The sequence below is a fragment of the Megalobrama amblycephala genome, linkage group LG16, assembly GCF_018812025.1.
Source record: "Megalobrama amblycephala isolate DHTTF-2021 linkage group LG16, ASM1881202v1, whole genome shotgun sequence".
Lineage (NCBI taxonomy): Eukaryota > Metazoa > Chordata > Actinopteri > Cypriniformes > Xenocyprididae > Megalobrama > Megalobrama amblycephala.
In genome coordinates this window covers 23,593,537-23,614,944 of record NC_063059.1, presented here as the reverse complement: position 1 = coordinate 23,614,944, position 21,408 = coordinate 23,593,537, and the positions used below count along the sequence as shown (strand labels likewise).

General features: G+C 38.1%; 1 protein-coding gene across 1 annotated transcript; it reads left to right on the top strand.

Moving 5' to 3' along the window:
• Window positions 1-864: 864 nt before the first annotated feature.
• zc3h4 (zinc finger CCCH-type containing 4) lies at window positions 865-15,265 on the top strand. The gene is given in 15 exon segments (XM_048160027.1): window positions 865-1,172; window positions 4,200-4,431; window positions 4,993-5,100; window positions 5,239-5,470; window positions 5,725-5,873; window positions 7,592-7,688; window positions 8,481-8,617; window positions 8,710-8,811; window positions 9,000-9,111; window positions 9,236-9,345; window positions 9,437-9,882; window positions 9,971-10,308; window positions 11,833-12,075; window positions 12,545-13,832; window positions 13,834-15,265. Coding segments are annotated over 15 exon segments (4,005 nt in total). The 5' UTR covers window positions 865-1,092; the 3' UTR covers window positions 14,165-15,265.
• The last annotated feature ends 6,143 nt before the right edge of the window (window positions 15,266-21,408 follow it).

Sequence of the window (21,408 nt, the reverse complement as noted above, 5' to 3'; positions counted from 1 at the left end):
AAATCACATTAGAAATTCAAAGAATAATGTGGATTTTTTTTTTACATTCTCAAAGAATGATTCAAAGTCAATGTATTAAGATTAAACTAACTTGATTTTCATTTTAAATGGATAATCTACAAATAAAAGTCTTAAACAACTATATAGAGATAAAATATAACAAAAATATGTTTATACATCACTGTTTATATCATTAAATTATGTTTCCTTAGTGCATGCTCAATATAAAACTCAATATTTTAGTCTATACAAAACTGTGACGTTTTAATTTAAGACAATATAGTTTAATGAAGAGTGGATTATATATATTTATAGACATAACCTATAGCCTGTACAATAATGTTCCCAAGCAAGAACTTTGATTATAACATAACATTTTTTAAATAAATTTTACACCAAGCAATACTATTTCATGTTACAGAATACTCAGCATAGCCTATATATATATATATATATATATATATATATATATATATATATATATATTATATATATAACATCATTTAAAGAGAACAGTATAGTTTATTTAAAGCAATAGTTCTCAAGCATGGGGCCAGGGGCCTAACCAAACAGGCCAGAATGACTTAAAATTATTGTTATTATTATTATTACTATAATTAATATTAATAATATTATTAATATATTTAAACAATCTAACTTTATTCAAATGCTAAAAAAACACATAAACAAGAAACTGAAATCATGTTTTCCCCTTAGTAACCATTGTTTTATTGAATAATCTGGAATCACAGAATGTATTGTGATTCCAGATATATATGGTCAAAAATACCGTATTGTTCTCCATGACCCGATCGGTCATTTCCGTGACAGACGACGTCACGTCGCATAAGCCCGCCTCTTCTCCTTGGAGAAGAAGCGTCGCCATTTTAAGTGAATGAGTTTCATTTCACATCGCAACTGTAGGACGGAGAACCTCAGGAACGTTTTCAACCTGTTTCTCTTTTAAACTGTTAATGGGGAATTGACTACTATGAACTGAATCTCTTCCTAAAGCCAATCAACAAGTAGATCAAAGTCAAGTAACGCATAAGACAGTTGATTTTTTGCACTGAATGTAGTACGTTAGAGGAAATGGCTGTGGAAAGCATGACTGTCCATCCAAACTCCCCAACAGCCAACCACGAACACAACAGCCTTCTCACTGACGAAAGGTCGAGTAATATCATCATATTTCTATCCAACTATTGATTTGTCCTTTGCTTTTTTCCAAAAACAAAAGCACGGGCATTTGCTTTTTTCTTTCAAAGGGATTAAAGTCGCCTTTTCTGGGAAACGTACAGAGGTAACGAAACGCCATCTTGAAACGTTACACAGCGCAATCTGGAAGGTCATAAGCGAATCAGGAAAACATTCAGAATATGATCAAATTTACATTTTCAGTCACTTTTCGAAGCTTTTTAAGTGATCGAAGACCAAGGGGTCCACCACTACGCCAAAACATTGCTCCAGTAACTCAATGTTTTCATCACAGATAAGAACGGACGGACAAAAGAAAAAACACGAGTAAATTAGATCTTGGTTATTAACATACAATTAAAATCTTAATGACGATCGCAAACTGTACGTAATGTGACGGAGAAGTGGTAAAATTCATCCCCGGTAACGCATTAAGGAATTTGTATCTTTAGCCATCGCGAGGCCCGGACAAAGCTAAAGCTAACAGTTAGCCGACGACTAAGTAAAATGCAACAAAAACACGGCTAACGGAAGCTAATGAATAGCCACGGACTAGCATGGATTATAACTTGCCAGCTTGATTAACCATTCTTTCAATTCATTTAATTAGTCATCGAATACAGTACGATTCAGTTTATCTTAATGTAATATCATTATTTAAGCTAGGCGATGTTAATTTTTCACCGTTTAGCGCTTAGCTTGTGTGCTAAGTGTCACGAGCTACGCACGTAGATATATTGGAGACGTCACTAAATAACAAATATATGCTTATTCCTTTAGGATTTTGCTTGTTTGAGTTCTCATTTTAACGTTAAAAGGCAGTATATAATCATAATCATACCACTATATTTTCAAATAGTAGGTTCTTGGAGTGTACTCTTATTTTTAAAATACATTTAGTTAGTCAAGTTTTTTTTTTTATTCTTATGTCTATTAAAAAATCTAACTAATTTAGCATGAGATTTTAGTAACAGTACGGCATTTTAATAGGAGCAAACAACGAAAAATGATTTGTTTCCTTATTTTTAATGTTTTGACTTCCTTAAGTGGTTAAAAACTGTTCCTCAAGTCTTCAACGTCAGATCAATTGTTGAGTTGACAGTGGAAAAATATAATTTATTGTTAATAATCTGTTTAAAGTTCCTCAACAGGTGCCCCTGTTTTAACATATTCTAGTTTTGTTGTAAACTAGTTAGTTTTATGTGCACATGCATCCCTTATGAACCAGTGCTTTGTCCAATGTCTCAGAAGCATTCAAGGTCTTACCAAAACATGAAGCAAAACACAAAGGTTCTTAATCATACCACCATTGTCTGCAAATGCCCCAAATGCAACCTTTCACCTTCCATAAAAATCATTTATGCATAAATTAATATTTCGCAGTAAGTATTTTCAGTTCATTACCAGAGAAATGAAGGCCATTGTTTTGTAGTCAATTTTGTTTTGTTTTTGCATGATATTGTATCTTATTACTTGGATACTTGCAGTGAACAAAGTTTGTTAGAACCTTTTCTTTAGTAAAATTAGAGGTAGTTCTCAAGCTGTCTATATGCCAAGATTTCCTTGCAACATTATATATGACTAAGCAGTCCTTTCCTTGGTTACTTTGGCATCCTTTCTTTTGGCAGTTGTTTTTGCAAGGTGTGTTAGACAAGTAAATAATACAAGTGTGGCCTGGTTTTTGTCTGACCATATTGTTTTGGCACTTCACTATGTTCTATAACAAGCAGGAGTGAAAGATCGTCCCTCCGTGAGACTCACTTTGTTAGATAACTGCTGAAGCTTTTTATTCACAACATGATATAAACACATGTGGAGATTGTTTTGACAGAGATGGAGGGATTTGTAGTTAATGCAGTGTAATACTTTAAAGACATTAAATGTTCAGAGGAGTTTAGCCTAATTTAATGTAAGATCTTGTTTACACAATTCATTGAGAAAAGAAGTTTGTATCTTTATTGTAATTGTAAAAAAAAAAAAAAAAAAAAAGCTTTGAAGAATCCTAAAAATTAGTTTAGAGGATTTAAAGTTCAGTAGGTTAAGTTTTGTTTTCTAATGAAGTTTATAGGAATGGGTGGATTAAGAACTTCCTGCAGACTTCATACTGATTTTAAGATGACTTATAGTATTAAATTGTCATCACTTACTGATTACTAATGGTTGCAAGTGAAGCTTTTTTGTACTAGATAAAGAGACTGAGATAAATTATAAACATTATACAGATGTGTCGGCTGGTTCTGTGGTAATTATCTTGTATCTTTTGAATCGTATCTCGCACACAGCTTTGCATTGCAGTTCGTCTGGTATCGCATGCTCTTGTCAGAGAAGTTGCTTTGCAGGGACCTGTTGTTTTTATAGGGCAAAGTTGAGGGCTTAGTTGATAATGATTTGTCAGTGCACAATTTAAAAGTGCAGCAATGTTTGTATGTCTAATGTGGCAACTCCTTATCTTAGTTTTAAAGGGCAGTCCTGCCTGAATGTAACAAGTGTTTACCAGGTGTCCTGTATATACTTTTATGTTAGATCTTCTATAAACAGAGCGGCTCTGTAATGACTCAGTGGGTGACAAATGAGCAGTGAACATTTGACACCAATAGTGTGATGCTTGAAGCAACTAAATTATAGTGTTGCGTCTGTAGATCGGCAGTCCTGTTGATCTCTCTTGCCCTTCAGCTCTACCCACACTGTCTGTAGTCTGAAAGTTTGAAGCTCAAATGCTGATGCTTGGTTATCTACACTGTAAAGACGTGTGAGTTGTTAATAGCCAGACCAGCAGAAGTCGCTGTGTCAGAATTAAGAAGGAAGGCCCACCTATAAAGCAATCAATAGAGTTAATGTTCTGTTCTGCACAGTTTTTGACAACAGTAACCTTTGTGCAACTAGCCGGTTATCATAGATCAAGAGTTCTCGAATGGCAGTGAGTCAAAAAAAAAAAATTCTAATGTCCTAGGTAGTTCTGTTCAGAGTTGTGATGTTCTTGCTGTGTTTTCCATGTCAAACAGGCAAGAAGATGGGGAATTGGAAGAAGGCGAGTTGGAGGACGATGGTGGAGAGGCAGAGGTGCCCAGCGGTGAGGGAGCTGATCCCCAGGATAAACCTCGCCACAGCAAAGAACGTCATGCCAGTGAATCGGATGATGAAAAGTCACATCGGCGCAGAAGAAAGAGAAAGAGGGAGAGAGAGCGTGAAAAAGAAAAAAGGAGGGCCAAGAAAAAGCGTAAATCAAAGCACAAGGTAAGTGTTTGTGTAGATAATGAAAGAAGTACTGCAATTATTTGACCAAAATACAGTAAAAAGGGTAATACTGTGAAAAATGTTTACAATTTAGAAGAACTGTTTTCTATTTAATATATTTAAAAATGTAATTTATTTCTGTGATGGCAAAGCTGAGTTTTCAGCAGCCATTACTCCTGTATTCAGTGTCACATGATCCTTCAGAAATCATTCTAAAATGCTGATTTGATGCTCAAGAAACATTTCTTATTTTTATCAATGTTGAAAACAGTTGTTCTGCTCTGCTTTAATATTTTTTCAGTTGAAATCACAAAGATGTGTTTAACCAGTAATACTGTAGTAAATATATTTCATAGAAACCATGATAAAAAAAATTCAGGATTCTTTATGAATAGAAAGTTCAAAAGAACAGTATTTATTTGAAATACAAATCTTTTGTGACATTATACGTCTTTACTGTCCCATGATCAATTTTAACGTGTCCTTCCTGAATAAAAGTTTTTTTTTTTTTTTTAATCATACTGACCATCATCATATCAAATGTATTTGTGTGTAATGCAGCGTCACGCATCCTCTAGCGATGACCACTCAGACTTCAGTGATGACTCGGATTACAGTCCCAGTGAAAAGAGGAAATACAGGGAATACAGCCCTCAGTATCCTCCCGCTGTGAGTAATTTTTAATCTATTTAAAATAACATTTATATTAGTAAAACATTTTCATTTAAAGTAATACTCATAACACAACAACTCCCTGGACTGGCCAGCCAATCAGATTAGGTTTTAATCCCAGTCTATATTTTGTAGTCTCAAGGAGGTTACCCTCCTGCCGCCTCTGGACATGGAGGTCCCATGCCAAAGAAAGGCGGCTATATGAAGATGGACAAGCAGGGGTATGGTGGCTATGATGACTATGAGGAGGAAACATATGAAGGCGAAGAGGATGAGGACATGGGTGATGATGACTATGATGATTTCACCAAGGAATTAAACCAGTACCGCAAGGCCAAAGAGGTTGGAGGCGGTCCACGTGGCAGAGGTGAATGTTAATTTCAAAATAAGATAAATGGTTTTGGCTGAATGCATATCAACAGAAGTGCTATACATTATCCTCTAATAATGAGGAGTAGACTTGTGTAGTTTGTCGTTTAGTTACAATGTCATAAGTATGACAAGTACCACATGTTCAGTGTCTGCATACTTCATTCTCCGGCTCAAAGAAGCTTGTGAAATCACACCAGTGTGCCAGCGTCTGTGTTATTACATCTGCTGACCCTTATTACTATCACACAGGTGGCAAAAACCGCATGAAGAACCTAAGAGGTCGAGGCAGAGGAGGAATGAGGGGGCGCGGTGGGAGAGGAGGAGGCAGAGGGAGAGGACGGGGCAAAATGGGAGGAGAGAATGATGATGGTGATGGCATGTTTGGAGATGAGATGGAGGTGGGTCATAATTCACAATTTTAACACCAAACAAAGCTCATACAACATATCCAGTGTTCTTATAGTCATGGAAATATAAGGGAATTTTAATATTGTGATTTCCAGGCCAAGAAAAATCCTAAAAAAACTTAAATTTTTATAGGGAATAGCTCTGCCATAAAATATTTATTGGGCTAAAATTGCATTTCTGTGATCGCAATTTCTGTAAATGATTTCCAAAAATCATGAGTAACTGGAAAAGATATGATTTGCAGTGTTAATTTCGTTGACAAATCATTTTCGTCAACAATATTTTTTCACAGACGAAAACGAGACAATGACTAAATAAAAATGTGTTTTGAATGACTAAAACTATGATAAAATATACTCTAATTTTCATCAACGAATAAAAATGAGACTAAAAGGAAAGAGAGGGACGATTTGGGAAGGTATCCAGTCAGGACTGTCCTGTGTGGAAGATTTGAATTGTAATGTGCTAATCTAACCGCGCGAAACGTGGCACTGTTGCGCATTCTACAGGCTCGTGCAGCAGTATTTCAGACTGCTGCGCAATTAATGAATAGCGCACATTTATGCCAAGAGATTGCTTATGAACTAATATTGATGAATTATGACAATGTTTACTACACTGTGTTTATATGGTAATATGTTTTAGACGGTTGTAAGAATGCATATTTTATCTCCCTCATGAGTAGCCTGCTACTACAATAGGCTACAGCGCAGGCTGCAGACATTTCAGAATAAGAGTCACGGTGTATTTCGGGATGGTTTATAATTATTATTTTTTCCTGGTCATTATTGTTATTTTGTTTACACAATAAGCTGTATTTCATTTAATTTCTGTTTAATTTATAGTAAACTACTGTATCTTCTGTCACAGGAAGGAAAGACTAAGAACATTATTTGACACATTATTCAATATATTTCATTGTAACCCAAGTATAAGGGTTATTATAGTTAACTAAACCTAAAACCAAAGAAATCTTCATTACTTGAAATAAACGTTAACTGAAATAAAAAATAAATATATAAAAAATGTAAACTTATTTTATTTCATCCAGTTTCTAAGCTTTAGCTTAACCTAAGGTATTAAAATAAACAGAAATAAAAACTTATAGACATTTAAAAGCAAAAACTGTAAGACAAACACAAAAAATTACTAAAACTTTTAACTAAAATTACAATTACAAATCAAAAATCAAATCTAATAAAAATTTTAAACGAAAACTATAATAGTACCTCAATGATAAGTGTGTCAATCCCTGAAAAGTACTGAATTTTGCTCTTTCATGTCTTTTTGCACTTGAACAGTCAAAAACCGTCCGCTTTGGAGAGCAAAGTACAGTTGGGTGAACATAAACAGTTTGGGGAATATCAGATGTGCCTATATCAGTGTATAGAATCTGTGTATTGTTAGAGAAATGCTTAATGCATTACATTTTAACTTATGATATTTAGTCGACTAAAACTAGACTAAAACTAAAACAATTTCCGATGACTAAAATATGACTAAAACTAAATGGCCTTTTAGTCAAAAGACTATGACTAAAACTAAATCAAAATTTGCTGTCAAAATTAACACTGATGATTTGTCAGATTTCCCATCTATTCCATATCTGGGATTATCAAATCTGTCATTATTACTAGGCAAGCTATACACATTAAATCAGTCAGTTTGTCTTTTACTTCTTCTAAAGCATGCATGTTTTCATTGACAGTATGGAGATGATGACTATGACAACATGGGAGACGATGACTATGATGACTATTCAAAAGAACTAAACCAGTACAGGAAATCGAAGGACAGAGGGCGAGGTGAGTTCTGCTTGGTTAATCCACCTTTTGCCAACTTTGATGAATTCCAGCTTTCGTTTGGAGGCTGTCCTGTTCTGGTCTCCATAGGAACACATTGTCAAAACGGGTTAAAATAAGCATCTGAATTAAATAAACAGAAATTTGAACATTATTAAAAATAAAATTGTGTGCAGGGTTAATCTGTGCTGTTGTTGGCTGCTATATAACGGCAATAAACTGAAAAAAATTCTTGGAAAGTACGTGTTTTGAGCACCAGCGAATCTGAAGAGAATGTCTATACACAGCACCGTATTCCTTGCATTTTATGCTACATTGGCAAGAGAAAACAAGTATGGCTTGCAGCACTTAAGTTAAAATACTCCCCAAATAGCGTATATGTGCGCTCTAATCATTTGAGGACAAAATCCCACAAACTTAATCCTGATCGGGAGCTGCATGTATGAGCGCTCATAAATGTTTTCAGTAACTTCGATCATATAGATCATATAGATATGCGCTCGTTAAACTTTGAGTGGGGCGCTGACAAAAGATAGTCATTGCGACACTGTAAAGTGATGGCACTGTGGAGCCATGTGCTTTTTAAAACATTTTCATAGGCTTAACATTAATTATCATCAGCCCGGAAAATACGCTATTTTGACTAGAAACACTGGAGTCCGGAAATGTAAAGCATCATTCCAGTACGAGTCAGGCAAGACTTCCGCGTTTAGAAAAAGGTGGATAGTTGTGGTGGTAAAGCATTTTTTATGTTTGATTGTTTGGCATTTCTAACCTCATTTTTGTTTTCTTCAGGAGGAAAAGGTGGGCGAGGTCGCGGGAGAGGGAAAGGAGGTCGAGGAATGAACCGGGGCAGAGGGAGAAATCGAGGGAGGGGCCGTGGAGGAGACCAAGGTCCTGATGAAGATAACGGTGGAGAAATGGACATGGGGGTATGACAGTTCTTCAGATTATTCACTTGGTTCATATATAATCAGCGGAACATAAATTAGCATCTGAATTATTTGTTCTCTGACTGCTTTAGGATGGATCTGGAGGCCCGAGGCGACATGAGCAGGAGAAACATGGGCCGGACAAGAAGGGGAAAGCCATCTGTAAATACTATATTGAGGGCCGCTGTACTTGGGTAAGCACAGTAAGATAAAATTGGTTGAAACACAATTTAGATGTCCTTGTTATTTCTGAGTATTGAAAGAAAGTTTTGTATGTTTAAATAAATGAATCATGTCTAACTAACAAGATGAATTAAAATCACATATGACTTGTTGATGACAATAGTTATTTCTGTACTAATTGCTGTCAATTTATCATCAGGGTGACCACTGTAACTTCAGTCATGACATTGAGCTGCCTAAGAAGAAAGAACTCTGCAAGTTTTACATCACTGGCTTCTGTGCACGAGCAGAAAACTGTCCCTACATGCATGATATCCTTTGGTCATTTTGCTTGCTGTTATTGTCTTATAGCTCTTATTATCTATAAAAGGACTTGTACCCTGAAAGAGTAAGAGTTTCCACACGTGTCAAAATAATTCCTTGACTCCACTGCACGTGATTTCCCTTGCAAGTTGTTCCATACCACAGGGAACTGTGTGAATGGTGAGGAGTGCATGTTCTCTCATGAGTCCCTAACAGAAGATACTCAAGAGCTGCTGGATAAGGTGGTCATCGCAGATATTTTAAATGTAGTTGTAGTGCTGTTGCTGTTTCTGTGCATAATGACTAACATCACATGTTTTTTTTCCTTTGAAGATGCTGGCAGAGGATGCAGAAGCTGGTGCAGAAGATGAGAAAGAGGTTGAGGAACTGAAAAAGCAAGGAATTAACCCTCTTCCAAAACCACCCCCTGGCGTTGGTCTTCTCCCAACTCCTCCAAGACCTTCTCCAGGTGATTCCTCCACACCTATGGAATTTGGAATGCCTGGTGCCCCACATAGTAATATCCCTCCAAGTGGTCCACCAGCTCCAGGCCCTGGTGCTGGCCCAGGTCCTGGTCCTGGAGTTGGGCCCTGCCCAGGCCCTCCTCCTCCTTGCCCAGACGGAGGCACCTTCCAAGGGCCACTAAACCCCAACGGTCCTCCTCCACCACCTATGGGTCCACCACCTGCTTGTGGAGGAAATGCTGGGAAGAAGATCCCCTCCTTGTTTGAGATTGTGGTGAAGCCCACAGGACAGCTAGCACAAAAACTGGGTGTCAGGTTAGCTATCTTTTTCTTTCTATCAGGTAATGTTGGTTTACTTACTAGCCGCATACAGAATATACTGACACAGATGCACTCTTTACAGAGGACCAGGTCCTGGCAATGCTGCTGCAGGTTCTGCAGGACCTCAGGGCCCTCCTTCAGGTCCCCCAGGCGCACCTCCACCTCGCTTTCCCGGTGCCCCACCACCAGGACACATGGTACCAGGTGGTCCTCATGATATGCCTCCTATGGGCCCATCTAACATGAATCAAGGCCCTCCATCAGGACCGCCAATGATGCAGAATTTTGGCCAGGGAGAAGGACCGCTAAACCCGGGCATGATGCCTCCAGGTGGTGGATCGTCTGGTAACAACTTCTATGATAACTTCTACCAGCAGCAGCAGCAGCAAGTCATGTCGATAGATGGAGGTGGAAGAGATGGTGAGTTCATATTGTATTTTAACTTAAGTTTTGTAAATTCAGAGCATGCAAAAGCACAGTTGCATTTAAAGGGAACCCCTGGTGTTAAGACTTGTATGGCTTAATATAATGTAAATGATGTCTCTTACTGAAATATGTAGTGGAAAACCCATGAAAGATTTACATTATTTAAAAATCCATGACATATTTGGACAATGGGCGGCACCATTTTGTTTAGGTGCACAGTCGATGACGTCAAATGGTTGTACTCGGTGAGCTACTGACACTGTCCTATTGCTATTTTTACCTCAACACAACTCGGAATATAATATACGATGCCACATTGTTCAGCTTTTGGTTGTAATTTTCAGTCAATGAGCCACAAGAGAAGCAATGTAAGTCTTTACTGCTTTACTAGCGATCAGAGGATAAAAGAATGGGAAGTTGTGAAGAATGTGGATGAATAAAACTTCCTAAAGATCCACGTCTTTGTTCTCTTCACTTTAGCCCTGGTGCCTTTGAGAGTTTTAGTAGACCACAGCTGAAAGAGCTTACAGTTGCCAATGGATATAAGAACCAAATGCCGCGCCTATTGTGGGCAGCCTATAACACATCTCGATTGAGACAGACTGCCTCAAAGCTTGCGTGTGCCGATATGTACAAGATATCTGTGATGGTATAAAACAGTAGCATCTTCTTAGCATGTTCAAATGTGTGTATGCATTCAGGTGATCACACGATTTTAACACGTAAATCATACAACAGTAGTTTAAATAGCCACAGAGGCTTTGCACGGCTTCAATGTTTTCATCCTCACTAATTTTGCACTCTGGCTCAAATTGAAAAGGCTGATCGGGTTTTAAAAGGAACCCCGTGGATATTAAGACTTGTATGCATTACTAGATTACCGTTGCACCAATACATACAGATAAAAAGCCTCAAAGCCATCAGGGCTAAAGTGAAGAGAACAAAGATGCAGTTAGGATGTTTTATTTGTCCACATTCTTCACAACTTCCCATTCTTTTCTCCTCCTATCGCTAGTAAAGTAGCGAAGACTTATATCTCTTCTCTTGTGGCTCATCGACTGAAAATTGCAACCAAAAGCTGCACAATGTGGCATCGTATATTATATTCCAAGTTGTGTTGCGGTAAAAATAGCAATAGGACAGTGTCAGTAGCTCAGTGAGTGCAACCATTTGACATCAACATAGAACGCACTGTGCACCTAAACAAAATGGCGCCGCCCATTGTCAAAATATGTTATGGATTTTCTTAAATAACATAAATCTTTCATGGGTTTTCTACTACATATTTCAGTAAGAGACATCATTTACGTTATATTAAGCCATACAAGTTTTCTACATTTGTTAGATGTTATCCAAATTGATTTTAAATTTTATCAGTACTTACATTCCCTGAGAGTCGAACCGATGGCCTTGTTGTTGCTAGCACCATTCTCTACAAGTTATGATGTGAGCTGCTTTATTGTCCTGTTCTATTTCTGAAAATTAGTATTCAGTCCCATTCTTTGCCTCCCGGTACAGGTGACAACTTTCAGGGGGTAGGTGGTGGAAACTTCAATGATCAGTCACCTGGGAACCAGAACTCTGGAAGTATAGAGGGTGCAGCTAATGTAGGCCCATCTAATCCGCCTGGGATTGCAGTGCCAGATTTCTTGCCCCCAGCGCAGCGTGTACTGTTTATGAGACTCCAGCAGAAACAGCAGGAGGATGAGGAGAGAGCCAGGAGACTGGCTGAAGGAGGAGGAACTGAAAGGGAGAATGAAGGTACTACTGCACAACTCCATTACTTGAGCTATCAGCATTCAATACAATATCATACAACATATATTTTCTATAGTAACAACATGCATAGCTTTTATACAGGAATGTTCCCTTTGTACCAAAATACCTTACAAGGAAGCTTTTTGATTTATTATAACATTTTTGTCATACAAATAGCTGAGGTTTTCAAAGTGCTGACTCCAAATGTGTATGTTGCCAAGGCTATTTCTGGTAAGGAAACATCTCAAGGACTCTGCTCAAAGCTTGACCCTGCCCAGGACTTCATAATACTGTAAACATCCTCTGGCCTGGGGTTGTGCAATCTTGTCACAAAAATATCTTGTCCCTCCACTAGATGGTGCTTTCTTGCACTAAAACTACTGAAACTAACAGATGCCTCATGCTTTCAGATAATACCAGTAAAAGAAAATCAGATTGAGCTCTAAATCTGTACACTTCCTTTTACCTACAGGAGATTCAGCAAACTGGTATTCCAGTGAAGATGAGGATGGTGGTGGCAGTGTAACTTCCATTCTCAAAACTTTACGGCAACAAACCCAGACCCAAGGCCCTGCCAAGCAGGATGGAGCTCCCAGTGATCCTCGTCTACAAAAGTCTCAGCCCGCACAGGCACCCAGCCGACCAGCAGACCCGCGGCTGGCACGAGATCCACGTCTATCCCGGAACACAGACTCTCAGGCACCTGAGGCCAGTGCTTCATCCTCCCTATCTCCTACCCCTTCAGACCCCCGACTTGCCCGGCATGCAGCTGCCCATGCCCCTAAACCCGAGCCTCCGCTTGTGTACAAACCTCCTCCTTTGACCGCCCCAGCCAGTAATGAGGAAGAAGAGGGTGAGAGGATGCTGAGGGACAAGCCCGTGCCCATCCCTCTCGACCCTTTAATGGGCATGGCTTTGCGTGATCCCCGCTCCCAACTACAGCAGTTCAGCCACATCAAAAAGGATGTAGTCCTGAACAAGCCTTCGTTTTCTAAGGCGGTGCTATGGAGTCCTGAAGACCTCATTCCTATCCCCATTCCCAAACAAGACTTGCTCCCACTGCCCCCTGGCATCCCTCCAGTTACCGCCATGGATCCTCGTCTGTCTCGCACCCAGCCCCAGCACCACTCCGCCTCTCTCCCTCCTATTGCTCCTCCTGCTGAGCAGTCGAATCAATCCTCCTCTTCCCTTCCAGACTTTGAGCTACTCTCCCGCATCCTCAAAACTGTCAACGCCTCTTCATCCAGCCCCACTCAAGGTGCTTCTACAGGTATCTCGTCACCTCCGTCCATCTCTGCCGAGAAGCCCATTGACCCTCGCATGGCACGAAAAGCCCCTGCTGACCCCCGACTCCAGCCACAGAAATCTGCCCTTAAGTCCACCTCAGAGCCACCTGCTCCTCAAGGATCTCCCCCAGCTGCCTCCTTATCTCCATCTTCCACCAGCCCCACCATCGCACCCTATGACCCTCGGCTGCTATCGGCAGGAGGCTCGGTTAGAGGCGTGGGAGCTGGCGGTGTCAGTAGTGGCGGTGGCAGCGGCAGCAGCAGCGTGCTGAGTGGCATCAGTCTGTACGATCCTCGGACTCAGGGCTCAGACAAGGCTGAGGGTTCAGGGGCAACTAGAAACACTAGCCCTCCCCCTGAACCAAAGGCAAGCGAAAGTACAGCGGCTTCAGCTAAGCCAAAATCTAAAGAGCCGCTGTTTGTGCGCAAGTCTGCACTGGACCAGCCGGAACCTGAGAAGAGCTCGACGGAAGCAGACTACGGATCGCTACAACAGCTACAATCGCCCTCGACCCAAACCTTCACCTTCGCCCAATGCAGGGACTGCTGCAGGGGCCCCTGCGACAGGCGGTCCATCCGCAGCTGGTCAGGGCCCTACTGGTTCTGCGGAGCAGCCCGCAGGGGTCCACAACCTGCCTGTATCCACACTGTTCACCATGGTAAAGCAGGTCAACAAACCAAGTGGCACTGGCAGCCCGTTTGGCGGCAATAGCCCCGCCCAGCCTGACACAACTGAACAGGACAATGCCTCTCTAAAGGACGTTTTCAAAGGCTTTGACCCCACAGCATCACCGTTTTGCCAGTGAACACTCTACTGTGTTGTTGTGAGCTGCTTTAGGACTTTTAGGTGTGCGGCTTCACTGATACCTGATGATATATAAAGACGTTCACCCCTGCCAGGTTACACACCACAGTATTCACATATATATTTCTATTGGACGGTTGGGATTGGGAGGGATTGAGTCTGTACTAGTGAGGGAAAGATGAAAACTAAATGTCTATTTTAAAAACCAAATAAGAAACGTTTAAATAAATGTTCATTTTAAGGACCTCTATGGGCGTGTACATCAAGAGACACTGAATTAATTTTGGCATTGTGAAAGACGAACATTTTCATCAGCCTACACCAAACAGGTTTGTTGGATTATGACCCATTAACCCAGCCACATCCTGCTCGAGTTTGCCGACTGACTTACTCCACCTGGCAGCAGGGAGACTTAATTTACTGCCACTCCCTCTGCCTCCTGTGGTGGAACTCAACTAGTTCCAGTTGCTCATCGACACTTTTCATTTGCTTCCCACCAGTGATTTAAATACTTTTAAGAAATTTTAGCTATATTTCCTCTGCTTAGACTAGTTAGCTCCTTTTTCATGTCTGTATGGATACCCCTTATATTCCTATTGTTTCAAATTCGTGTTTAGCCTGTTGATGCCACTCCACAGATGAGACCTACTGTTGTACGTGTTTGTCACATGTGAGATCATTTTAATTTATTTTTTATACTTAAGCGGTCTGCTATTTTTTTCTTTGTAACGTGGCTATCAAATTGAACCATTTTATGAATGTGTATATATATATAAATATAAATATATATACATGTGTATAGTACATATTCTTCGCATCTGGTTTGTAAAATAACTTGGATTGCTCAACAGATGATGTTGATAGAAAATATATCATGTCTTTCTTTTGTTGTCTCACAGCTCTGTCATTCTCCCTGAAACGTGGTATGTCTCATTGACTGCTCTGAAATATCTGGGTTTTTGTTTTTGGGTTGCCTCTCTGCAAAATGACAGCTTTGTAAATTGAAAAGTGTCCATATTTGAGAAAAGGTAACATTTTGTAACCATTCATTGTAGGTGAAATTGTGAAGTATTTAATAAAGGCAATACCAGATTGAAAACTAGCAGGACCTCAAACAATGGGTGAATCAGTGGTGGTGGTTGTATTATTCTTTATTCCATCATGTGCGAGCATGATGAGTCATTTCCTCTAGATTCCAGGTCTTCAACATTCCTGACTGTTGGTATGCTTTGAGAAAGGTATGACGAATGGGCTAGTTTGCAAAAAAATGAAAATTCTGACCTCATTCACTCACCTACATGTCATTCTGAAACCTGTAAGACTTAGTTTCCTCTGCTAAGCACAAAAAGAGCTACAACGCTTGTGACCAAACAGTTTTTGGTGACCATAATATGGTTTTGGCTGTACTGTATTGGAAAAAAAAAAATCTCAAAATATCCATGTTCCACAGAAAGAAAGAATGACATGAGGGTGAGTAAATAATGACAGAATTTTCATTTTTGGTTGAACTATCCCACATAGGTTACCTTTATGGCTCTTCAAACACAGGTTCATCACCAATGTCAACTGAGGAGAAATTTCAGTTTATCCTCTCGGCAGTGTCATTTGCTGTTAGGTTCAACCTCCCTAAATGAGAAACCCCAGAAAAGATCCTATTTGACTATGTTTTACATTTAGTCCTGTTGTAAACATTTCTATACAGGGTACCACCACACCCTGCTGTTTTTATAACTGGAGTGGCAAGAGTGTTGATTTTCTTTGGCAGGGGAAACAGGCCTTGATTAAACAGAGGCTAAATTTGCGTAATGTTCTTATAAAGTAGCTTATTTTAGCCCAGCTCCTTTGTTTTTAACTGAATGCAAAGCTTTTCTCAGAACAAAACTTACAGCTACTTTTCACAGATGTACCGTCAGCACTATTTGAAAATAGAAGAGTTGAATGATGCATTGGCATTTTTATCACTAATCCTCTTAAGGCAACAACTAAATTAAGAATAGGCTTGAGTAAACAAAGTGTCCCTCAAATTAACCAAAAAGATTATACAAATAGTTTTAATTTCTTGTATGAAAATGTTTTATATTTCAATTTCAAATTAGAAAATATATAGGGCATTAAATACAATTTAAAGTAAAGCTAATAAAGCCTCACAATTAAATGATTTATGTGGAAAACAAAATGTCAAGAGACTACTGATAACATTTTTTACTGTGAGCTTATTTTTAGTTTTACTTTAACTGGAAGCCCTGCTGCCAATCTAGAACTGTTTAGGAGATTAAGTCGTACTAAACATCGTGCCAAATTTCTACAGCCGTCATGTTTGCGATTCCCATGTGGTCACAACTACAACCTTCTCTTTGGTCCCTCCACCCTATTTCCTGCCCTCTTTGAGGAATTCCACCCAGCGCTCATTTTTCTTGGGAAGACTGATCTGAGCCAGGCACTGGAGCAGGAACGAGATGTATGCTTGAGAGACCTCAAAAACAAAACTGGCTTCCTTTGGAAAAAACAGTTGGGGAAATTCAATCAGTCAATGAGTGGAGCCTTCCTTTTCACTCAGAACACTTTCTTCCTATTCCTCTAGTGTGGATGAAGGGGAAATAACATTAAAATAGATTATGTAAAATAATACTGTGGTTGTGACAAAAATAGCATGGAATATTTTAAGTCCTTTACTTTAAAAAAACAAAACAAAAAACTCCACAATTATGAAATGCAGTTTAACTGCAGTCATTGCAACTTTTTTTTTTTTTTTTTTAGCCATTTAATGTACATTGATGCTTCACAGCGAGATTGTGGTACTGTAAAAGAACATTTTTATTTGGTTGATTTAATGTGACGTCCTGTAACCAAGTAAAATGTACTAAAATACCAAAACTTTTTCAACCATAATTTTTACGTTGAAAATATTTTCATATCATTAATGTAATTGTTTTTAGTTAGTATTACGTTTTCTTAGGGTTACTCCATTGGACCTCAACAAAATGTTTTTTTAAATGTCCCAGTCATGAGGGTCTAAAAGGAGTCCAAGTTTTCTTGTCACATGACATATATGGCTGATTTTGAATGGGTGCGCAAAATTAAATTTCTTCACTTTTTCAAAAAAAAAAAAAAAATTATTATGGTAAATATTTAATTTTTTCTTGACTTTCAGACATTTTAATTTTGTCAAACGTGTGAAAATATTTTTTTATCCAGAAATCATATTTAAGTCATTGTATGAATTTTATTTTTAAGGCATCTTAAATAACAAAATAATGAATGCATATACTTTTACTTGGTTATACCAAGTAAGCAACTTTCAGTTTTAACTCAACATGTATTACACGTGTCTGTGTGTGAAAAAGCTGCTTAATGATAATTACTGTAGTTAATTCAAACATAGTCTACTGAGTTCCCACAGCAGCCCCTCGGCCCTCTGGGAACTATCTGCACTAAATGGGTCATACGGTCTGTTTATTTCTTTTCCTGCTGAGCTGTGCCTTTTCCCAGGTCAGCTCTTCATAAAATTGCTGTAGTAAATCACACCAATTTTTGTGACATGTCAATGAAACTGAAGTGTTAAGCTATTTCAGACTCGGCTAAAGATAAATACATAAATATTTTATTCATCAGTCTTTGTTCTATTTAAACTGTCACCCCCATTTTTTGGGAATAGACATGAAAATGCACTATCCAAATGGTTGTAATTCAAGAATGCTTTGGAGTACAGACCTAAGTTTGGTCTTGTTTTAAAGAGCAGATTATTGCTGATGTGAAAGCACATGAAAAATGTATGGAAGTTTAAATTTCCTGTAAATCAAATTTACTGTACACTCTAAAAAATGCTGGGTTAAAAACAACCCAAGTTGGTTTGAAAATGGACAAACCCAGCGGTTGGGTTAAATGTTTGACCAACCTGCTGGTTAGTTTTATTTAACCCAACTGTTGTTTAAAAATTACTATATGTATGGCTGGCTTAAAATGAACCCAAAATAGTTTAGAAATTAAAAATCAGACACATAATTATTAGAGGCAACAATAATACAGTTGTATGAAACACATGAAGGGCAGTACAAAATGAAAAAAAAAAAAAAAAAAAATTGGACATCTTCATCCTGTTCAAAAGTTTTCACCCCCCAACTCTCAATGCATCGTGTTTCCTTCTGGAGCATCAGTGAATGTTTGAGTTCCTCAGTTGTCCTCAGTGTGAAAAGATGGATCTGAGAATCATACACTCACTGCTGGAAAGGGTTCAAATATGCAAAAGATGCTGGAAAACCAATGGTTCCCAAACTTTTGAATGGGGTCATATTTATATTTTTTGCCTTGTGGACTATACGTAAACATCTTTTATGTAAAATATCTTACTCAAGACAGTACTAAATAAAAAATAACATGCATTTTGTATGATCTCTCTTATTTTCACAGATTCTGCAAGTGGTTCCCAAACTTTTTCATGCAACTGTAATCAAAAGGTGAACATTTATTCATAAGCAATTTAACATATATTTATTGTTTAATCATTATTAATTAAACTTATTAATAAATGCTCATGTATTAAACTTATTAATAAATGTTAATTTCCAACATATTTTGGGTTTATTTTAAGCAAGCAATACAGTAATTTTTAAACAATAGTTGTGTTAAATAAAACAACCCAGCAGGTTGGGCAAATATTTAACCCAACCACTGGGGTAAAACAACCCAATTGCTGGGTTTGTCCATTTTCAACCCAACTTGGGTTGTTTTTAACCCAGCATTTTTAGAGTGTAGTTTTAGAGTGTTTTATCTAATATATTTTATTCTAAAATTGCTATCAAATGAAAGCCATGTGTCTAACCAAATTTGAAGTTGATATCACAAAAACTGAAGTTCCTATATGAGATTTTTTTAGGCGATGTACCAAAAATAGTGACAGTTAATGAGTTAAGTCCTTTAACTTGTAATGTTTTCTTATCTAATATTGTATTCACTGCCCACACTGGCAGCAATGTATCCTTGAGGAGCAGAAACTAAATAGGCCATGAATGAAATCATGTAGTGTGACTAAAAACTGGTTAAATTCTGTCCATTTGTGTTTAATGGCATGCAGGCTTTTAAAACATTCTTCCACCTTTTGAACTCCAGTTACAGTTTAATCTGTCTGTACAGTGATTAATAGGCTTTGTCAAGCTCCATCTACTGTATACAGCATAACAAAGTTACTCTATAGACAGAACAAAATAAGCAATATTATATACTAAAAAGTCTAATAAGCATGTCCAGACATCACTATGCCAGACATCAGTAAAAGCCACAATTGTTGAGTGTGATTTCATAGTGGAATTACAGCTCTTTTTCCATCTCAGCTTAGTGTGTCATCCTCCCAGTATGCCTTCTGACAGGCCCGTGTGCTGAACACTGTGAAAACACTCAGAGCACTAATGCAAACCACATGTCATATCTCGAAATTCCCAGAATTCCCGCTATAAGGTCACTTAGCTAGTCAATTGTCCTGCAAAATTGGTCTCTCGTTCAGCATTCCCCATTTACTGCCCATTCATACAATATACACAGTAACGTCTTTGATGGATTGACGACTTGCAAGGGCCCCGCTGAAGGGGGTGCTGGTTGACCCGCAGGTTCATCCTGGCCCTCTGCGTCAGAGCTGACCAGTAACTGAACCCTCAAGTGCTAAACCGCTGATTAGTTCAACCAGAACAGACATTAGACCTTCCAAGAAGTGATATGTGGAGGAGACGGTCTTAATCCTCAGATGGTTTCTGCAGTAATCTGTGAATTGGGTGTTGTAAGGAATATATGTGACCTTATTGAAAACTCCCCAGTTTCACAAAACATCACAGAAGTATTTATGCCACTAAAGTTTTGTCTGTTGGAGGAGAAAGGGGAATTTCTAGGTCACTGAATCATAGTCTAAGGAACTTTTTCACACAGATAATGAGACATTATGGAATAGTATTCAGTCAAGTGGGTCAACACTATGATACATAATGCAGTTGAAATGTACAGGAAAAGCTCTTAAGGTTTACTCCAACACACTGAATACTGAACCTATTATATTGTGAAAAAACTAGTTAGAATGTGGTGTGTTGAATGTGTGTTAAAGTTATAAATGTCAGTTCTGTGAATGCTGGAAGTCTGATAATAATTCCAGAGGTAGTCATTGATTTTAACATTAACTGGAGCTTAAACCCACAGAGCCATAAAACAGAGACCTGTTTTAAAGGATGGTTTGAGAGGGCCTTGTATGCATATTTGTAGTCTGAGATCAACTTGGCCCATAGTCCTAAAACTACGAAGGCTGTGTCAAACAAATGTTTCTAATTTGGAGAAAATTAATTTAATAAAAGTACGTTCTCTACCGTTTTCAACATATTTTAAGATGCTCACGTCGGCATTTTTGTCTTTAAAAGCTCTTATGATCTCACAGTCAGTTACACAGAAATGTCATCATTTCAAACTAAAAACATCAAATTCATTCATTTGGTTTCTTTGGAAAGATGATACACAATTATGCCATAAAAACCTCCCAAAACTATAATCAGAATGGTTAAAGTAAAGAGTTAATGTTTTATAACACTTGATTCTTAAAAGTTATTTTAACTGGTAGTATTGTAGCCACAATAAATAATATAGAAAACCAGTAAAATCCACAAAGTGGTTTTTAGGTTATTTACAAAACATTTTTATATTTTATTGAACTTTCATTAAGTCTTTAACAAACATGTAATGCTTGTCAATTAAAATATGTAAACAGTTTCATGATCATTAGTACTTTGTTAAAAAATTATTTTTTTTAAAAAGGTTAGAGGTGGCTTTTTTTTTTTTACAAGCGTTACCAGTAAAGGGATATTACAGTATTGTTTCTGTGCTTATGCAACATGTCTTACTTTGTCTATCCCATGAGTCAATACAGCATCATCATGGGAAAAAACATTGCTAAGCACTTGTTATGCTGAGTGGCCTGAAGGTAAAGGAAAAGTTCACCACTAAATGAAACTTCTGTCTACTACTGGTACATCAAAGTCCAATGAAGTCATAATAGCTTTGTGTGAGGAACAGACTGAAATGTACCTTGCTGTTGTTGACTAAAACTTGTGTTTGACATCCCTGGTCACCATTTGGGCCTACTTTCATTGTTTGTAAATGAGCAGCGTTGATATTATAGGCTACTATAATTAAATAATGTATTTTGTGTTTAACAGAAGACAAAAAGTCATGAGTGTCGAAAAGCATAAGATTGAGAAAATGGTTTAAAAATCGTTT